The 18,712-nt window shown below is 46.4% G+C and overlaps 1 protein-coding gene across 3 annotated transcripts in view; it reads left to right on the top strand.

Annotated features, from left to right (window-relative positions):
• The first annotated feature begins 1,836 nt into the window (after positions 1-1,836).
• Positions 1,837-18,712, top strand: part of Dgkh (diacylglycerol kinase eta) — a 172,707-nt gene continuing 155,831 nt past the window's right edge. For all 3 annotated transcript variants that reach the window (XM_041672676.1, XM_041672686.1, XM_041672667.1), the window contains exons 1-2: positions 1,837-2,124; positions 9,836-10,030. In XM_041672676.1, coding sequence (XP_041528610.1) covers positions 2,065-2,124; positions 9,836-10,030 — 255 coding nt within the window. In that variant the 5' untranslated portion in view covers positions 1,837-2,064. The remainder of the gene's footprint in view (positions 2,125-9,835; positions 10,031-18,712) is intronic.

Raw genomic sequence — 18,712 nt, 5'->3', positions numbered from 1 at the left:
ACCTAGGATTTCTTTTTCCTTCTCTCCTGCATGACTAAGTGAATTGTGGTGACATTTATATAAGACTCGAGAGAAAAATCAGCTGTCAGGGAAGCACTTTGTTTTAGACAGGTTGAATTTAAGGCCAGGGGGAACAGAGGTAGAGGTTTCTGGTTAAGAAGCTGGGTGCTTTCTGGACTGGAGAGATGGCTCAGTGGTTAAGAGCACACACTGTTCTTGCAGAGAACGGGGAGTTTGAGTCCTAGCTCCCACACTTGGGTAGCTTGTACCTCAGCTCCAGGGGGATGGGATGCCTCTGGCCTCTGTAAAAAACTTGCACTCATGTGCCCAAACCTACACACAGGCACATAAGTGTAAGTGAAAACTAAAAGTATAAAAAAAAAATTTAAAAATATTTTTGAAAAAAGATTTGCTTCTGGTCTGGGCATGTAGCTTAGTTGGTAGAAAGGATGTTTGCCTAGCATGAATAAGCCATGGTTTGAGTCCCAGTGTACAGCTGAAACCCTAGTGTTCAGGAGGTGAAGGCAGCAAGATCAGAAAAGCTGGAAGTCTATGAGTTCTCATCACCTGGCTGGTAAACAAAAAACGAGGGATGATGGGACCTGATAGACCACTCAAGGACTCTCAGACTACTTAGCACCTCAGTGGGTAAGAAGGTCACTGAACAAAGCATGGCCAGAGACAAAGAAGACCCAACTATCAGGGCTGATTTAAAGGAGAGATTCAGGGATACGAATCTAATCAGTGAGGTTGTAGAAGGCAAGGGCTGGAAAGCATCCAGTGGTTTAGGCTCTCCACAGACCTTACGTGACCTTTATCAGCGGAGCCTCAAGGAATATTAGCCACGGAAATTAGAATGACGTGGGGGCATGCTGGATCAGGTAAGTGTTTTGATTTTTCGGTTTCAAAACGTTTGGATCCGTCTGTCTATCAGACTACGGGCCATGAGAGGGTGCTGGCAGGAGCCTGAAAGTCCACGGGAGGAAATGACCCATGTAAATGCAGTCACCGCTCTGCTGGAACTAGATGGAAACCGTCTTCACTGCCAGTAAAGATGATCTGAAACGCTAGTTGCAATTTTCGTTTTCTTTTTCTCTGAAAGCAGCAGGAGGAGACAGTTGACATTTAAGAGCTCTCTCTGAACTGCCCCTGCCCCGAATTCGAGAGGAGCGCTCACAGCGGACGGCAGACCGGCTCCTTAAGCTGGTTTTCTTTCCACTAAACCGTTTACCCACAGAAAAATGAGTAAAAGCAGGGCTTTCCAAGGTTAACCTCTCTCGCGAATGGCAAACCAGCCAGTCATCCCAGCAGCTCAGAGTAAACCACCCCTGGCAGGGGTGCTTGGGGAGTTGCTCAGGGGTGCGAAGCGCAGCCTCGCTCTGTTGAAGCCCGGTATTGTCCTGGGCAATTGCTCCAGCCTCAGCTCCAGAGGCGGCCAGTGGGGGCTGCAGGCGCCCGGAGCGAGGGAGGCCGAGGGCAGGGATGCCAGGACGCGCCCCATGGACGCGAGCCACTCGGCACCGGTCCCCCCCCCCCCCCCCCCAGGCTCCTGGCGAGCCCGGCCCCTCGGGGAGGCTGCCTCTCTCCGCAATACCACCTCCCGGTGCCCGTGACCACCCGGTGGCCGCTTTCGGTTCCGCGCCTTATAAGGACTGGCAGGGGGTCACGTGCGTCCCGGGCCGCCCGCCGGGAGGGGCGGCTGGGGGAGGGGCAGGCGGCAGGAGGAAAGGGGAGGGAGTCGGGGGGCGGAGACAGCAGCAAGGGGCGGATTCTGCGGCCGTGGGAGGCGGCGGCGGCGGCTCGGGGTTCCGAGCGCTCGCGGCCGCGCCAGGGAGCGGGACGCAGGCGGTTGCGGAGGCGGCGGCGGAGGAAGGGACCGGAGCGGGGGCGGGCGAGCGCGGCGGAAGCCACAGAGCGCGGGAGGGCCGGTGGCTGGCTCCGGGCGAGAGCCGGGGCGGCAGCGACAGCTATCGCGGCGAGCGAGTCACAGGCGGCGGGCGGCAGCGGCGGCCACGGGGGCCCGTGTCCGTGCGCCCCGGCGGCCACCGGGCGCGGGCCGGCACGATGGAGCCGCAGCACGTGCGCCCCGCGGTCGCAGCCCGCAGCCCGACCTGGGAGGAATCGGTGGGTACCGCGTCCGCACCCACCCCTCCTGCTTGTCCTTTCTCCCTCCCCCCCCTCCCGGCCCGGGTTCCGTTCAGGAAGCGGTCCGGGATGAGGTCCCCAGCTGCTTCCCAGCCGGGGCAGCGCTTCCTCCGGCGCCCGGGCTCCTCCTCGCGCGCCGCCCGGAGCGCCTTTGTCCGGTCGGCTGGAGCTCTTCCCCGAGGGGCCTCTGGCGACGGTCTTTCGAGGACCGTTTCCGCGCTTCATCCGCTTCCCAACTTTGCACTTCATTCCCGAGTGTGGCGCGGCGGCTCGGGGAGAGGAGGCGGCGGGGCCGCGCGGTCAGCGGGTGGCGCCGCGAGGAGACGGGACTCACCTCTTGACCGCGCCCTGGCAGTCACCTGGGCACGCAGGTTTCCGAGGACCGCCGCCTGGGGAGGCGAGTAGCCTCCAGAAGCCAGAGCCACGCCTCCGACTCCGGTGGCCGCTCTGCCCCGGGCTGCCCTGAGGGTCAGGGGACTTGGTCCGAGATCCAGCGAGGAGTCTACTTCGCTTTCGCCTGGATTTCACAGCACACGCCACGCGGAGGTTGAGTCATTTTAGGGGCCCAGAAGTAGTGCGTTTGTTGTGTGTGCGAAGATGAGGAGAGTCGGGGTCTAAGAATTTTTCCCCCTAAACTCTTTAACTTATTATTATTACTATTATTATTATAATTAATTTTGTGCATCACAAACAGCACCCTCAGTTATCCATCCCCCCCCCCCCCCCCCCGGGATTCCTCCCAGGAATACCCGTCCCACGCAAACCCCTGTAATCTTAAGTGTACGATGAATTTTGGCCCTGCACGCTCTGTCTGCGCATTTGGTACTCCTTCTTGGTTGACGTTGTGAACCTGTCTCAAAAGGCTGGTCCAAAATTTCCGGCTTTATCTGTGGTGCGGTGCTGTTAGGATGATGTTTTCCCAGGGACTTCCTGAGTCTGCTCAGGCGGGCCCTCTGCCTGTTGAGAGCTTGTAGGTCAGGTGCCAGGCTTGCTTCTCCTTTTCTGACCCGTAGACTTCAGCTGGTTCGCCAGGGTACGTTTAGCTGCCTCTTGCTTCCTGACCTTTCAGGAGTGTCCTTCGACTTTGATCCATCTGCAGCTGCTTTTGCTTTTGTGGTTTTGCACGTTCGGTAGCCCATCTACTCGTGTTCTGTTGCCATCGCCATCCGGGAGTAAGTGCGATTCTTGGTTAAAAAATTACAGTTCCATTTTGACATTTAAGATCATTGGGAATTAAGTCCAGTGACCTGTTTTGAACTTTACTATATGAAAGAAATCCTGTAAGCCTCCACCCGTCACAATGGGAAACCCGGAGTTAACGTGTAACGTGTAGTGGGGTTTTTTTTTGGGGGGGGTGATGAATGTCAGGAGTATTTTGCTACTTACCAGTTAGAAAATTAGAGACCTCTATTTTCTTCTCCAAAGTGTTAAGAACCAAAGTGCTTTCTTACGTATTCTTACAGATAATATTAAATACTAGTCCTCCCCCAACATGAACTTTTAAAACTAAAACCGTCACAGAGATGTGGCAGCAGTGATACTAGCTAGGCTGCAGAACTCTTTAAAAAGTAGGTGTTTTAAAATGGCTGAGGCATTTTATTTCTTCAGCAGATATTTTTATCCAACACCTATCATGTTCTGTTCTGTGACGGTTGGGCAAGCTGGTAAGACTCGGGCAGTTTTTGTCCCCAGAAAGCTTCCATTCTTATAGCTAAGGAGTGAAACCCCTTTAAGTGTGTGTCTTAATGGATCTCCATAGTGATTTTATTCTGAACCTTCTGTAATGGCTACAATGTTTAAACATTTTCAGAGGACATCTGTATATAATTCCTTAAGAAAGTTGAGTTACCTGCGTTACTAAAAAAGGAGCATATAAAAGAGGAAGCTGAATGCACTAGGGAGAAAATGTTTAAATGTTAAATGTTTCTGATGTGTGGAGCAAAGGGGTTGGTGTTAACTTAATCTAAATGTCCATCAGAATTGGTTTTGTTTCTTGGTGTTTGGGACAGTGTCTCACAGTGTACTCCATCAGTCTGGTTGGTGACTTCCTAGGTAGCCCAGGCAGGCCTGGAACTCCCTGCCAAGCTCTTGCCTCAGCAGAGTACTAGGATGCCAGGCATCATGGAGTTCTCAAAAATCAAGGTCTTTAGCTTGATCTCAAGACTGAATGAGAGGAATTCTGGCTTCATTCAGAATGAACCTATACGGCATACAGTCAAGCGGCACACAGTATATTTAGACAACAAATTGTTAACCTCTGTAGCCCTAAGGAACCACTGTCTTACACACGCACACACACACAGACACACGCACACGCACATTGGAATCACAGGTTTCCTCGAGTCCAGTCCAGTCTGTGTGTGCTCAGAGTCTCTCGCGTGGAGGCTACCTGCTTCCCTCATTGCTTCCTGTAGATGCCGCAGAATGAGCAGCTGGTGCATGCTCTGGCTACCACAGGTGGAGCCCCAGCTGCCGGTCTGTCCCCCCAAGATACGTTTATCCTCTGTGCCAAAATAGACCCTTTCTTTCTTAAAACAAAATGAGACAACAGCAAAGAAAACAAACCTGTTTTCACTTGGATTCCAATTCTGAGTTCTTTAAAAACCCTTTTAAAGATTGAAATATAGGCACTGTACTACTTTACCATACAAGCTTGCAAATTTACATTCATAAAAAGACATGCGTGTTGAATAAGTGAGATTGCTGTATTATTAATGGCATGTAACAGCATGCATGTAAGAATTCGTTTTCTCATTTTTTTTTCCTGATGGAGCCTAAACTTTGATGATATGGTTTTTACTATTCAGACAGAAAAGCAAAGGATTCCTTGGAGGTTACTGTGGCTACCTGAAAAGAAATAGTACTTCTTGGCTAAATACCAACGCCTGGAGCTAAGGGAAATCCTGGGACTTCATGGCATTTTCTCTGAAATTAAGTTATTCAGCTATCAGAACATTTGGATATATTAACTTTACTTAGCATTATTCTGGATAAATATTGAACTTAAAGAAGGTACAGGTTAACATTTAAGTTTCTCTCTCTTTTTTCATTGATGCTAGCTTTGGAAAATAGCCAAGTGTTAGTGAAAATATAGGCATCACTAAAATTTCAAATCAATAAGTGTTTGGGGAATAGGGTGTGGTTCTTAGCAAATCAGCTAAGGAGGGCTCAGAGTTTGGGACCAGCAGGGACTAAATAGTGAGATTCTTTATCAAAAAACCAGTTAGAGAAAGTAATTGGGGCAGCAATGTAGGTTAGTGGTAAAACTTGCGCCTGTGCAACACCCTGGCTTTGTCTCACTAAAATAGAAACAGAGTCGAAGTATTTTGCTGTTGGGAATGAGTGGGTAGGAAGACATTTAGCGACACAGTTCCTGATCTCAGGTGGGAGTGGGTAGCCGATAGGTAGTTAAATTGCTGGCTCAGTTTAAACATGCAGGAGTATTTACAACATGCTCTTTCTAGTGGAGAGAAGCCTGAATGTGCTTCAGTCCCTAAAATGAGCTTTTATTTCTGAATGGTTTTCTACCAGTTAGAATTACGAGTTAACGTTATACCAGTTAACAATCCAGAATTAATGGACATGAAGAAAGGGAAGGGTTTCAAAGCAAAACTGGCCAAGATACAAATAAGAGGTTAGTTACACAGTTGTACTTTATGTGAGGATGAGGAGTTTCGCCCTGTGTGCAGGGATCACAGTATGTTCCTATAATTTATGGCACCGTTGCTCTTGGAACGTTTTGTTATCTGGATAACAACTAAAGCAATTTCAACAGGGTAAACCTTTTAAATGTTAAGTTCTGAATACATAACAAATCGTGTGTTGTGGAAATAGTTCCACACTGCAGTCACGGCGGCCTCCCAGGCCTTGCTTGTTCTGTCTGCAGTCTTTTGGTTCTGTACTGAACAGGAACATGAATCCTAGAACATGGTTTCTTAATTACCTACTTGTGTTTTTCAACGTATGGCGTGTAACCCTCATCAGGTTATATGAAAATTTGAATGTAAAACCACAGAACATGGGATTAAGCACTTTAAGTTAATGTCAGTCCAGATTGTTGTTAGTAGATTAATTTAAAATACCTCTGTAGATAATAGTGTAATACAGTATTTGTAAAGTTTTTGGGGGGACTGGGGTAGGATTCGAGACAGGGTTTCTCTGTAGCTTTGGGCCTGTCCTAGAACTCCCTCTGTAGACCAGGCTGGCCTCGAGCTTACAGAGATCCTCCTGCCTCTGCCTCCTCAGTGCTGGCATTAAAGGTGTGCTCCACCACTGCCCGGCGTCACAAAGCTTTAATAAGCATATCTGGCTTATATCTCTTCGGTACTTCTTGTTTTTTCTAATCGAGTATGTATGATACGTTATTAAGTAGAAAGCCAATTAGTGGTCATCTTCTCTCATTTCAATGGAATCCTGATTGTAACAGCTATAGAATTTTTGTTGATGTTGTTTGGAGACAAGATCTTGCTCTGTTGCTGGCAGGGCGGGGGTTGGGTGACCTGTTACCCACTATGTAACCCAGGCTGGCTTCAAGCCCTTGGCAGCTCACTTGCCACAGCCTTTTCTATGCACATTTTAAACAGTTTTGCTGATAAGTTCCACATGAACTCCCCCCCCCCCCGCCCCGTCATGGTCACAGGGTTTCAATGTATAGCCCTAGCTGCCCTGAGACTCACTGTGAAGACCAGAGATCTACCTGCCTCTACCTCGGGTGCTGGGATTAAAGGTGTGCGCCACCACTACCTGGCAAAGATCTCAAAGTACCAGTAATAAACACATAAGAAATTATCTGAAACACTAAAGAAAAAGTCAGGGAATGTTTTATAAATCAAATAAGGCAGTATGCCATACAATTGAAATATCAGTAGCCCTTCTGAGATATAGAGAGAGGCTGATGCCGGAGAACTGCCGTGAATTACAAGTCGGATGGGGCTACGTGATGAGCTCCAGGCCAGCCTGAGGTGTGCTGTGAGGCATCTCAACACAAGCAAACAAAAGGTGAAGTGCATTTTAGTTGGACTAGATACCCATTCTGGACATTTACCCATGGAACCCAGTAAGTGGCTAGTAGGTCAGATATTATTTAAAATGGGAATTCCTTAGAAGTGTCTGGAAGAGATGGTTCTCCATCGGGGGTTTTCCTGGGCTGCCTCTTGTGGGAAATGAGGCAGCATTCCTTCCTTTGCCTACGCAGTGTTTTCATCGGGGGTTTCCTCCACAGCTGCAGATGCTGTCGAGAGCCACAGTCCTTTGCTTATGAAGTACGCTTAGCCTGTCTTTGCTTTCATAGGTACTGGCATTCGAAACCTGCTGAACTCTGTGTAGAGCAGAGCTGGCTAGAGGGCTAAGTTTTTATAAGTCACCAAGTACTCGCTGGATGTGAAGCTGTTTTAAACTCTCCTTAAGCAACCAGCATCCTTTCAGAGTGAGAACTGTGATCCACCTTCTTCCAAGGATCACAGAATAGGCATGGGTGTTGGACCACCGTTCAGTTCAGTCACCCTTGTCTAGATTCTGGAAAATGTTGCTGTATAAAACTTGAAAGCTTGCCGGGCGGTGGTGGCGCACGCCTTTAATCCCAGCACTCGGGAGGCAGAGGCAGGTGGATCTCTGTGAGTTCGAGGCCAGCCTGGTCTACAAGAGCTAGTTCCAGGACAGGAACCAAAAAGCTACGGAGAAACCCTGTCTCGAAAAATCCAAAACAAAACAAAACAAAACAAAACAAAAAACCCAAAAGAACAAAAAAAACTTGAAAGCTTAATGTGTAGATTGAAGTACATGACCTTTAGCTATATATAGTGTGGAGAAGAGAACGTTAGAATTGCAATCACACGTTTTTGTTTTTTTTTTCCTTTGGTCCCAGCTTGTGACCTCAATGTCTTTTACCTTAAAAGGAAAGTCTCAACTACGTAAAGACCCCTTGTGTTGCCAAATCATTAGACTTGTCTGTGATCAAATAGCCCGACCAGGATAAAGGTTATTAAAAGGGCATTATTTTGTTTTTGGCTCTGATGGGCCTCTGTACACTAGGCAAGAATTTTAGCACTGATTTATATTCCCAACCTAGGCCATTGTTTACTGTTATTGTCTCTCAAAGATTTCCCAGCAGTGTGTTTTTGTAGATACAGAATTTCATATTATCAGGCCGTAAGAACTCTTAAAGTCCATTCCTTCCCCACTCCTTCCTTTCCTAAAGGAAATAACTGAAGCGTGAGAGGTCTTTGTATTCATGTAAGATGGCAGCACACTCTCTGCTGAAGGATTCGCACTTCCCGTTTTTAGTATAGGTAAAATGTCTTAGAGCTCGCAGCTCTGACACAGAGTGGAATAATTCTTGGGCTTAAGGTTGCACCTAGAGAAAAACAACACCCCAGAGTCTTAGTTTCAAGGAACTTTCAAGGTCACCTTCAACTGATAAATAGGAAAGGAATCTGGGGGGCAGGGGCTCTAAAGTTTGCTGTGTCAAGGAGAGCCCCCAGGGTTGGCTAGGGACTTCTACTTAAATTGAAAAAACACAGCTGACAACGAAGTGAAGTTCTCTTTGATTGACAGCAGGAAACTTGTCATTTTAGTGTCTTTCCCACAAAGCCTTCCCCCACCAACTTTGGAGGTTGAGTGTGCCTTCTGTGCAGGGAGGTTGCTCTGCCTGCTGCCCCCTTAAGCAGCTACAGCCTGTGGATCCCCTCTCCTAGGACTGACTGACTGACTCACTCTCTCTCTCTCTCTCTCTCTCTCTCTCTATATATATATATATATATATACACATATACATATATGTACATATGTATATATGTACTTTTTTCTTAGTACATTGTTGACATTGTTGAATGCATTCTTCCAGGCATTCTGGATAAGCACTTTAGCTTAGACATTTATTTCAGTATAGTGTCGTGTTGGGCTGCGTGTCCTCTCTTGTTTCTGCGCTCTCTCCACGCCCTTCCCAGCTTCCTGTTAGCCAAAGGGAATCGCTCTTTCTGAACGAAAAGTTCCCAGAGCGGAGCTGAACCTCCCGGAAAATGCTCTTCTCTTCCGTGTGCGCCGGATGGGGGTGGGTCCTCAGCTAAACAGGGTAGAGGAGGCAGCAAGGACCCAAACTCCCTGGCAGAAGCAGGGGAGGTAAGATCCCTGTAGTGGTGCCCAGGGTCCGGAGATACAGTCCATATCCCGGGCAGAGGGAACTTTTGCTTAGCTGGAACGATGCCACAAGGCCCGAGTGTGTGGAGATTCGGGGTCCAGGGGTGCACCTATGGGCGTAGGAGGAGGCTCCATGTTCCCATTTTCCTTCGGAGCCTTCCCCACACTCCTGCAGTCTAGAACGAGGGGAAGAGCATCTCCACCGCGCCTGACCTGCTGGTGCGCTCCTGCCCAATTCTGCCCCATAGTCCCTCTAGGCCCTCAGACCCTAGAAGGAGTAAGAGGAAGGTTGTCCAAGCCTCATTGCGACCTTCATCCTCTCATTCCGGTGCTGGTGGTATCGTGGGTCAGCAACCCCAGAACATCCCAAGTTTGGGTGCGCAGGCGTGAGCCTCGCCCAGAGGAACCCGCGGTCTCGGCAAGGTCGGTGTGTGGTCCCCGGTCCCCGGAGCCCTGCGGCCAGGAAGATGGCGCCAGCTAGGCGCGGGGCTTGGATTCTCGGGAAGAGCCCAGCAGTTGACCACAGCCCCTCGGGGCTCTGTTGTGTACCCCACAGGAACCGGAGAGGATGGCCGGAGCGGGCAGCCAGCACCACCCTCCAGGAGTCGCGGGAGGAGCGGCTGCTGGGGCCGGCACCGTTTCCCCCACCGCTGCGGGACCGGGAGAAGATTCTTCTGACAGTGAAGCTGAGCAGGAGGGACCCCAGAAGCTGATCCGCAAAGTATCCACCTCTGGACAGATCCGGACCAAGGTAAGGTTTAGCTGAGGGCCTGCAGGAGAGCTGTGAGTGGAGGGAGCAGGAGCACCGGGGAGATCCCGGGATCCAGGATCCGGAGGAGGGGCGCGGGGGCGCGGCCTGGACTAGGCGGAGCCTTGTTTGGGGCGGGACCGGCGCCCGGGATTCCTGCCTGGGGTTTGGAGACTTCCAGGGTGTGTTCCAGAAAGCTCGCCTAGCAGTCAGAGCAAGTGGCTTGGCGGCAGCACGGGAGAAAGTTGAAGCCCCGCTGCGAGTTCCCACTTAGGGAACTGAAATAGGGAGTTTGGATTTTTCACTCTGCCGCCGCTTGCGCTGGAAGTCCTGTGGAGCCTGTATAGCGCTCGCTTCCTTGCATTCCTATCCACAGCAGGCTGCTTGCTCCTCTCTGGACACAACTTGAGAGGGTGGATTGCAGATGACGCTAGTTGGTCAGTTTCTCTGGTGCGCCTTGCCTACAGGCTGACTAGGCTTCTATGTCCCAGGTTCCCACAAAGTACAAAACTCAGATTGCATATCCACGGTGGTTCTTCACCAGTTACCTTTTCAGGCTCTGTGCAGGACGGTTCGTGTGGTGCTTTTGTGGAGTTGTTGGACCATGTCAAAGTTGAGTTTTCATTTGATGATGAACATACACAAGGCAGGGGCTGCTGGGTATTAACGGATTTATGTATTCTGAAGTTTAACTTAGTTTCAAAGTCTTCACACCTAGGCTGTTGTCAGGGAGGGACTTAGGGAAGGAATTTGAGTAGGGAACCCATTAAATGATTGGATGCTCCCCCTTCAGGAACATATCTGCAAAAGTTAATTTATTCAACAGTTATTTTCATGAAAACCAGCTTCCTAAGGCTTGTACATGGAAACGGTTTTACTGTATGCCCGTGGCTTAGTGTTTTAGTGTCGGTTGACTTCCGACATGGAGGACATGCACACACAACAGTGGCTCTAAAGATGCAGGTTTACTAAGGAGTCAAGGGTTGCTTCCGCTCGATGTTTACTCGCTCATCTTGGAACTGCTTTTAATAGAGATGATTCTGGAGTTTTATAGCACTTGTAGTGCTTTGGGATTTAGAGTATTTTTCAAAGATTAAAGCTAACCAATATAGAGACTTTACTAACAATGATTTTAACATTTGAAATCTTAATCTAGGGGCTGGAGAGATGGCTCAGAGGTTAAGAGCATTGCCTGCTCTTCCAAAGGTCTGAGTTCAATTCCCAGCAACCACATGGTGGCCCACAACCATCTGTAATGAGGTCTGGTACCCTCTTCTGGCTAACTGTATAAATAATAAATAAATAAATAAATATTTAAAAAAAAAGAAATCTTAATCTAAAAAAAATCCATAAAATTGGGTTAATGAGAAAAATGGCACACCATACACTTATGAAATGGCCAAAATTTCATGCATATTCATATCAAATTTATGCCATTGAAAAGAAAGTTTAGGAATGGTTATAAACTGAACTGAGTAAAGTTGAACAACAAACTTGTTGGGAAGTGCTACTAAAATTTGTGGGTTTCATGAACTTAAGTCATAGCTAAGATTGCATTGTTTAATTTTGGGATAAAACATTTTTATGAAGACTAAAATAGATGTAAAAAGCCTATTTTTTTGTTTTCTGTTTAACTTTCTGATAAATATCTGCCACAATTATGGCTAATTATCAAGCTTTGGGATACTGCCTCTGATGAATTCATTCATAATAGAGTTACTAACTATGCATCAAAAAATCTGCATTTTATATTTACTCATATGTTAATATTCATATAAAATGTTTCCAAATACAAACATCTGAGGCTGGAGCATTAAGTTGACAAGACTCGTGGGCCTCAGACTGGACCATGTGCTGTAAGTTTTATCTCTGTGGTTCTTAGAACACACACTGCTTCTGAGGGAAGATGAGGTCAGTGGGGGACTTAATGCAAGCAGAACAAATGAAGGTAACAGTGGGTATTATCCGGATAAGAAGAGAAGCACCCTTAGAGAAATGTAGCTATTTCCTCATCTTCTCCACAGGGTGTAAGATGGGAGAGCCTGGAGGAGAGGTTCAGGCCCTGGATCTAGCTCAATGCTCAGTAGTTTTGGAGACAGCGCTAACAGTTCTTGCTCATGCCTCTTGAAGATGCATCAAAACCCACTAAGTACGATGGGTTAGGAGTACCAATAGTGCCTTTAGTTCTGCATTCTCACCCTTATACACACATACATGTTTACATACTGATGTAAATACTTGCCTGATTGAGTATGTCTGTGTAGGTAGACAGGGCCTATAGCTGAATATGTTGTCCATAGAAACTGAAGATATCTCAGGGCTGGGGAGATGGCTCAAGTGTGTGAAGTGCTTGCTGTATCCCTGGTACCCACGTGTCTTTGTTATTTTTCTGTTGCTTTGATGAAAAATGGTGACCAGGTTTGCTTGGGCTTTTAGTTGTGGAGGTGTAAGACCTCATCATGGTGGGGAGGTGTGGCAGCAGGGGACAGACATGGCAGCTGGGACAGGAATCAGTTACATGCTGAACTGAAAGCATAAAGCAGAGAGAGTGAATTGAAAGTGGTGTGGAGCTTTAAACTCTCAAACCCTGTCCCCAGTGACGTTCTTCCTCCAGGAAGGCCAGACTTCCTAATAAACCTCCTCAAACAAAGCCACCACAGTTGAGGACCACCGAGTGTTTAAATCCTGCAGACTATGGGGACATTCCCATTTAGATCACTGCACCATGAAAACAGCCACACGCTAGAGAGGCTGGCCCAGCCAATCAAGGCCAATCAGGTTCGAGGTTCAGTGAGCAACCCCGTCTGCCAATCAAGGCCAATCAAGTTCGAGGTTCAGCTAGCAACCCTGTCTCAAAATTTAAAGAGCAAAGTTATTGAAGAAGACATCTGACCTTGACCTCCTCACGTATGTACCACACAGATACTGTTCTATGTATGACTGCATAGTTATGAAGTACGTGTTATGTGAATATTACAATTGAAACACGGCTAACAGTAACTTCTGTTCTCACTGGGATCCTCAGGATCATGAATGAAACTGTTGGGCAGGCAGGTTAGAGTGAAGAAGAGCACTTTGGGCTGGGGGAGTGGCTCATTGGTAGAGTGCTACAAGCATGCATAAAGCCCCCGGTTTGATTCCCAGCACTGCATAGAAACAAGGTGTGTTGGCAGGCATCTGTAATTCTAGCACTCAAGAGATGGAGGCAGGGAGAACAGGAATTCAAGGTTATCCTCATTTACATAGGGAGTTCCAGGCGGACCTGGGCTGCCCGAGACCACGTCTCACAAACAAAAAAAGGCTGAAGTTTAAGTAATTAACCTTATTTGAAGTGTCCTTGTTCTAAATACTTTTTAACATTTTAAATGATTTGCTTGTTAAAATGGTCATTAAGTTACTTGAGACATTTGAAAAGTTATTTAGACAATTTTCTTAATTCAAAAAGCCATACGGATTGGCAATAGGTATGCTAACTACAGTACTTAGGAGGCTGAGGCAGGAGGATGGTAAATTTGACTATAGCTTGGCCTACGCTGTCTCAAAACAACAACGTACGTGCATCTAGTCAGACACGCCAACTGGCACAATAGACTCTACAGAGACGGGAAACTATGCAGCAGTGAAGGATCGTTGCCATGAGAATCAGCCCATCTGGGCATTGGCCTCTCATTTCCCTCTCAGAAGCATTTTCTCGGGGAGCTTCCAGAAAGCTCTGTGCACTTATAAGAGCTGCGTTTTCTATATGTACAACCTACATGTAAGGACATATAGATGTATGTCATATAGACACATACAGTAATGCATTTATACATTTCTTTAAATGTCATGGCAAGCACCTGTCACCCCAGTACTGGGGAAACTGAGGCATGAAGAGTGACTCAAGATCAAGGCTTGGGTGGCATAGTGAGACCCTCTCTCAAAATGTAAATACATGGAAAATATCACTATCCTTTTATATTCGTAGATATTCATATATATATATATATTAAGTATATTGTATATAGGTATATATACTGCACATATAAATAGATACCCATTTCTAAAAACGTCGAATGGGACTATCCTATAATGGTCTTCTGTCTGTTTACTTCGTTCTTTTTAATGACGACAGGGTCCTTCAGTTGAGCTGCACAAATTGCTCTCAGCAGTTCAAAATTGGCAAAGGGTAGCGAGTTTCATTTGGTTGACTTAACATGGTATGTGATCATGTAATTAGTTTTTGTGGAAGAAAATGGGTAGTTTTAGGACAGCACGCTATTCTCAGCGATTTTGTTTTTGTAGTGGCCATGCTGACATTTTAAATAAAGACTAGGACGGTGTGTGTGTGTATGCGCGCGCGCAAGCGTGTGTGTCTGAGAGAGAGCGAGAGAGAGCGAGAGCGAGAGCGAGAGAGAGAGAGAGAGAGAGAGAGCGAAAGAGAGAGGTGCTGAAGATGGAACCCAGAGCCTCACACCTTTGCCCTGCCCCAGCCCAGGAGGAAGAATGAACTTTGAAGGGGTGTAGGTTCAACAGTGGTCTCCTCTGTCTCTGCGCCCTCCTCACCCCCCCCCCCCCCGTTGCATATATGGTTTTTGTTCTCTTTTTGTCTTCCATTTTCCTCCATAGTTTCTTAGTACATCTCTTGTCATCTCTACTGTTTCCCTTGCATCTTTTCTCCCAGGCAGCTGAGTAGAACTTCACATAGTTACATCCAGGTTCCCATGGGCTAGGCAGGTAATTTTGTATCCAACTTAATTTCCCAAGAGCAAAAGGGTCTGCAGTAGTGAAATCCATGTTGGTGTAAAAAAGCCAAAAGGGAGCAGTAAGGTTGCTTTCTTCTCCGGTTTCTCCTGCTGCCTCCTTCCCCTTCTGTAGTGTTCCTGCGGGCTGGAGTCTCCATTGAGATGCGGTGCTCTTGCGCCTTTCACAGGTGCCGACAACAAGACGGTCTGAAATGACATGCATAAACTCCGAACAATTAGGTTTTCAACAGGAGGAAGACCGTGTGTGCCTTTTGTTGGTGTTTGAGTGTAGTAATCTTGGCTTTTGCATCAATGGCTGGAGGTTGCCACACAGTGGTGCAAACACATGAGAAGTGTCTCAGTGAGTTTTAGCCGCTGAATTGTCATGGCCAACGTCAGAAAGCTTTGTCAGAAATATCTCCTGTAATCCCAGCACTCGGGAGGCAGAGACAGGCGGATCTCTGTGAATTCGAGGCCAACCTGGTCTACAAGAGCTAGTTCCAGGACAGGCTCCAAAGCTACAAAGAAACCCTGTCTCGAAAAAACAAAAAAAACAACAACAAAAAAAAGAAATATCTCCTGGTTAGGTAATTGGGTTCACATTTTGTTTGGCATTTATATTTATTCATATATTAATTCCTATATGTTAGTCTGTAAATTTGGCAAAACTATACCTAAACACAGAATATAGTCAGCTGATGAGTATCATGGTTTTAATTGATCAGGAAAACTCATCACAAATAAACTCTGTAGCTTTATGATGAGGCAGTTTGGATTTTTGTTTTTCTTTGCTTTATGAGATATGGTTTCTGCAATTAAAACATTATTGTCTGATATGATGGATGCCTTTAATCCCAGCACTCAGGAAGCAGAGGCAGGTGGATCTCTGTGAATTTGAGGTCAGCCTGGTCTACAGAGTGAGCTCCAGGACAGCCAGAGATACACAGAGAAACCTTGTCTTGAAAAAAAAAAAAGTCCACAGACAGGTTGCGTGGAGGCAAAGAGGAACATCTGCGTTTTGACCCTCTGCCTACTTTTCTAAAGATCTAAGCACTAAATTTTAAGTTTTGGGCTATTAGAACTCCTTCAGAATTGCTCTGCTCTGAGAGCTATGGACCAGGGAGGGAAGTGAGGGAGGGCTGGACTGATGTTGGTCAGAGGGTACAAAATTTCAGTCAGACTGATTGGGTAAAGTCTGGATTCTAGAATAAGTTCTATTGTAACTATCATGGTAATTATACTTAATAACAGTTATAAATTGAAATTTGCTTTAAGTTAGAGAATGTTTAAATGTTTTCACTACAAAAACGCAGAGTTTATGGTAAGAAGCCTAATTCAGTCATTGCACACTGTTGTGCTTATGAAACATCATATCACTTAACATAAATATGAAACATCATATCACTTAACATAAATATATGCTATTTTCCATGGTGTTGTGATTGAACCCAGGGCCTAGAGCACGCTAGCTGTTCTAGTTAGTGTTACTATTGCTGTGGTGGAACACGGTGATTAAAGCAAGTTGGGGAGGAAAGGTTTATCTGTCTTATGTTTCTACATCCATAGCCCATCACTGAAGGAAGTCAGGACAGGAACTCAAACAGGGCAGGAACCTGGAGGCAGGAGCTGATACAGAGGCCATGGAGGGGTGCTACCCACTGACTTGCTCCCCATGGCTTGCTCAGCTTGCTTTTCCATAGAACCCAGGACCACCAGCCCAGGAATGACTTCACCTACAATGGGCTGGGCCCTTCCACACCAATCACTAATTAGGAAAACGCTCTACTGACTTACCTGTGACCCGGTCTTACGAAGGCATTTTCTTATTTGGGGTTCCCTCCTCTCAGATGACTCTAGCGTGTGTCGGGTTGACATAAAATTAACTAGCACACTAAGTATTTGCTTATAGCTACCTATCCTTGCTTTTTTTCTAGTTTTGATGGAGATAGGGTTTCCCTAAATTGCCCAGGCTGATCTTCCTCTTGTAGGCCTCTGGTCTCAGCCTCCAGAGCAGCTGGGATTAGAGTCACGAGCCACCGTGGTCATCTTATAATTTTTAGCATACTATTGTATTAATTCTTTGAGAATTTCATACAGGGCGTTTCCATCATATTCTCCCCGTCTTCCCCATATTTCTTGCCAGATCCATGGCTCCTCCTCCTCCATGATCTACCGTGTTTAGTTTGTGCTGACCATTTACTCAAACATGATGGGCCTTCCATAGGAGTAAGCAAGACCTACCAGGGGCCGCACCCTTAAACTGACTTTCCATTGTCAGTATTAGTTTATAATTGTTGTCAACAATACCTCAAGAAAAAGGACAACAGAAACAACCAGACTGTCCACCGCGCCCGGTAGTGACCTCTGCCACTGAAGCATGAGTCGGTGCTGAGGATACTCGAGTGAGAGAGTCTGTGCTCCAATAAAACTTCATTTCAGGATCTGGAATTTGAAAATTTAACATTTTCGGATTTAAAAATAGTCCTTTAAGAAAACCCAACCTGAGCCGGGCGATGGTGGCGCACGCCTTTAATCCCAGCACTTGGGAGGCAGAGGCAGGCGGATCTCTGTGAGTTCGAGACCAGCCTGGTCTACAAGAGCTAGTTCCAGGACAGGCTCCAAAGCTACAGAGAAACCCTGTCTCGAAAAAAAAAAAAAAAAAAAAAAAAAAAACAAGAAAACCCAACCTGTTTCAATATGTAAAACCCTCTTTCACTTGTTGGCTGTATAGAAATCAAGTGTTTAGCAGGATGTGGCTGACGGGATGGTCTGTGGCTGTTGTCATCTGAGGCTGGCCTCTGTCGTAGGAGATTGAGATGCTGTTGTCTGGCTTCCAGAGCAATGCAAATTACAGCATTGCTAAATATCAGCATCTAACGCACCAAATAAAGCTAAATTTCAATCCATTTGAAAAAAAGAAATCCCATCTTTGTAGAACATTTTATTTTTAGCTTGGTTTGCGTCTTTGCTTCCATTTTAATGTGAACTAAATTTAGCCTGGAAACTCTGACTCCTGGTACAGTAATATATAGTATAACAGCGTTCTTTCCATTTTGATTACAAGTCGAACATGATAGCCCGTTATTAAAGATAAAAGACATAAATAATTTACGGAACCTTTACATATAGTTTAAGATGTGTTGCTTCAACGTATCTAAATTTAGAAGTCTTTGCTTAGTTGAAGGTTTCGTGTCTGCTCTGAGGGTGGGTGGGAGAGAGGCCTGGGAAAGCGCTGGGCTCCCGTTGGTGTAGCTCTGACGCTAGATTTGTGGGACTTCACTTCCTTAGGAACTGTGTTCACGAGGGAAGGTTTTAACTAAAGAGAGTGTATTTTACATCCCGGAATAGACTTTGAAAAAGACCTTAACATGTTAGTACATTACAGTCGCCCTTGACAAATGTGGTTTCCCTCTGACTCTTTAGCCATTTGAGACACGTTTATGTTCACTCATGTGACTTAAGATGGCCAGTGATTATTGGTTGCAGCTTTAATTTAGAATTAAATGTACTCTTTTTTTAATGCTGTTTTTCACAGGGTTTTTTTTTTTTTTTGGTTTTCTTTTTGTTTGTAAGACAGAGTCTCACTCTGTAGCCCAGGCAACATGAAGCTCTAACTTTAAGCAACCCTCCTACCTCGCCTTCTGAGGACTTAGATTACAGGAGTGAGCAGCCTTCCCCAGCTATTGAGTCCCTAAAAAGTATTTTTATTTTTAACTATGTCTATAAGTATATGTCTGTGTTTGGATACGTGCACTTGAGTACAGATGCCCGGCATCAGATCCCCTGGAGTTGAAGTTCCAGGCAGCTGTGAGCCACCTAATGATGGCGATAGGAGTTGAATTCGGTCCCTCTGCAGGGGCACTGTGCCCTCTTAACTGTGGAGCGACTCTCCAGTCTGTCCGTATTTATTTGCTCCTCCCTCCCTCCCTCCCTCCTAACAATTCCTTTCCCGCCTTTGAGTATT

The sequence above is a fragment of the Microtus oregoni genome, unplaced genomic scaffold, assembly GCF_018167655.1.
Source record: "Microtus oregoni isolate MIOR12 unplaced genomic scaffold, Mior012 000001F_ref0000356, whole genome shotgun sequence".
NCBI lineage: Eukaryota > Metazoa > Chordata > Mammalia > Rodentia > Cricetidae > Microtus > Microtus oregoni.
This window is presented reverse-complemented; position numbering and strand designations above follow the sequence as displayed.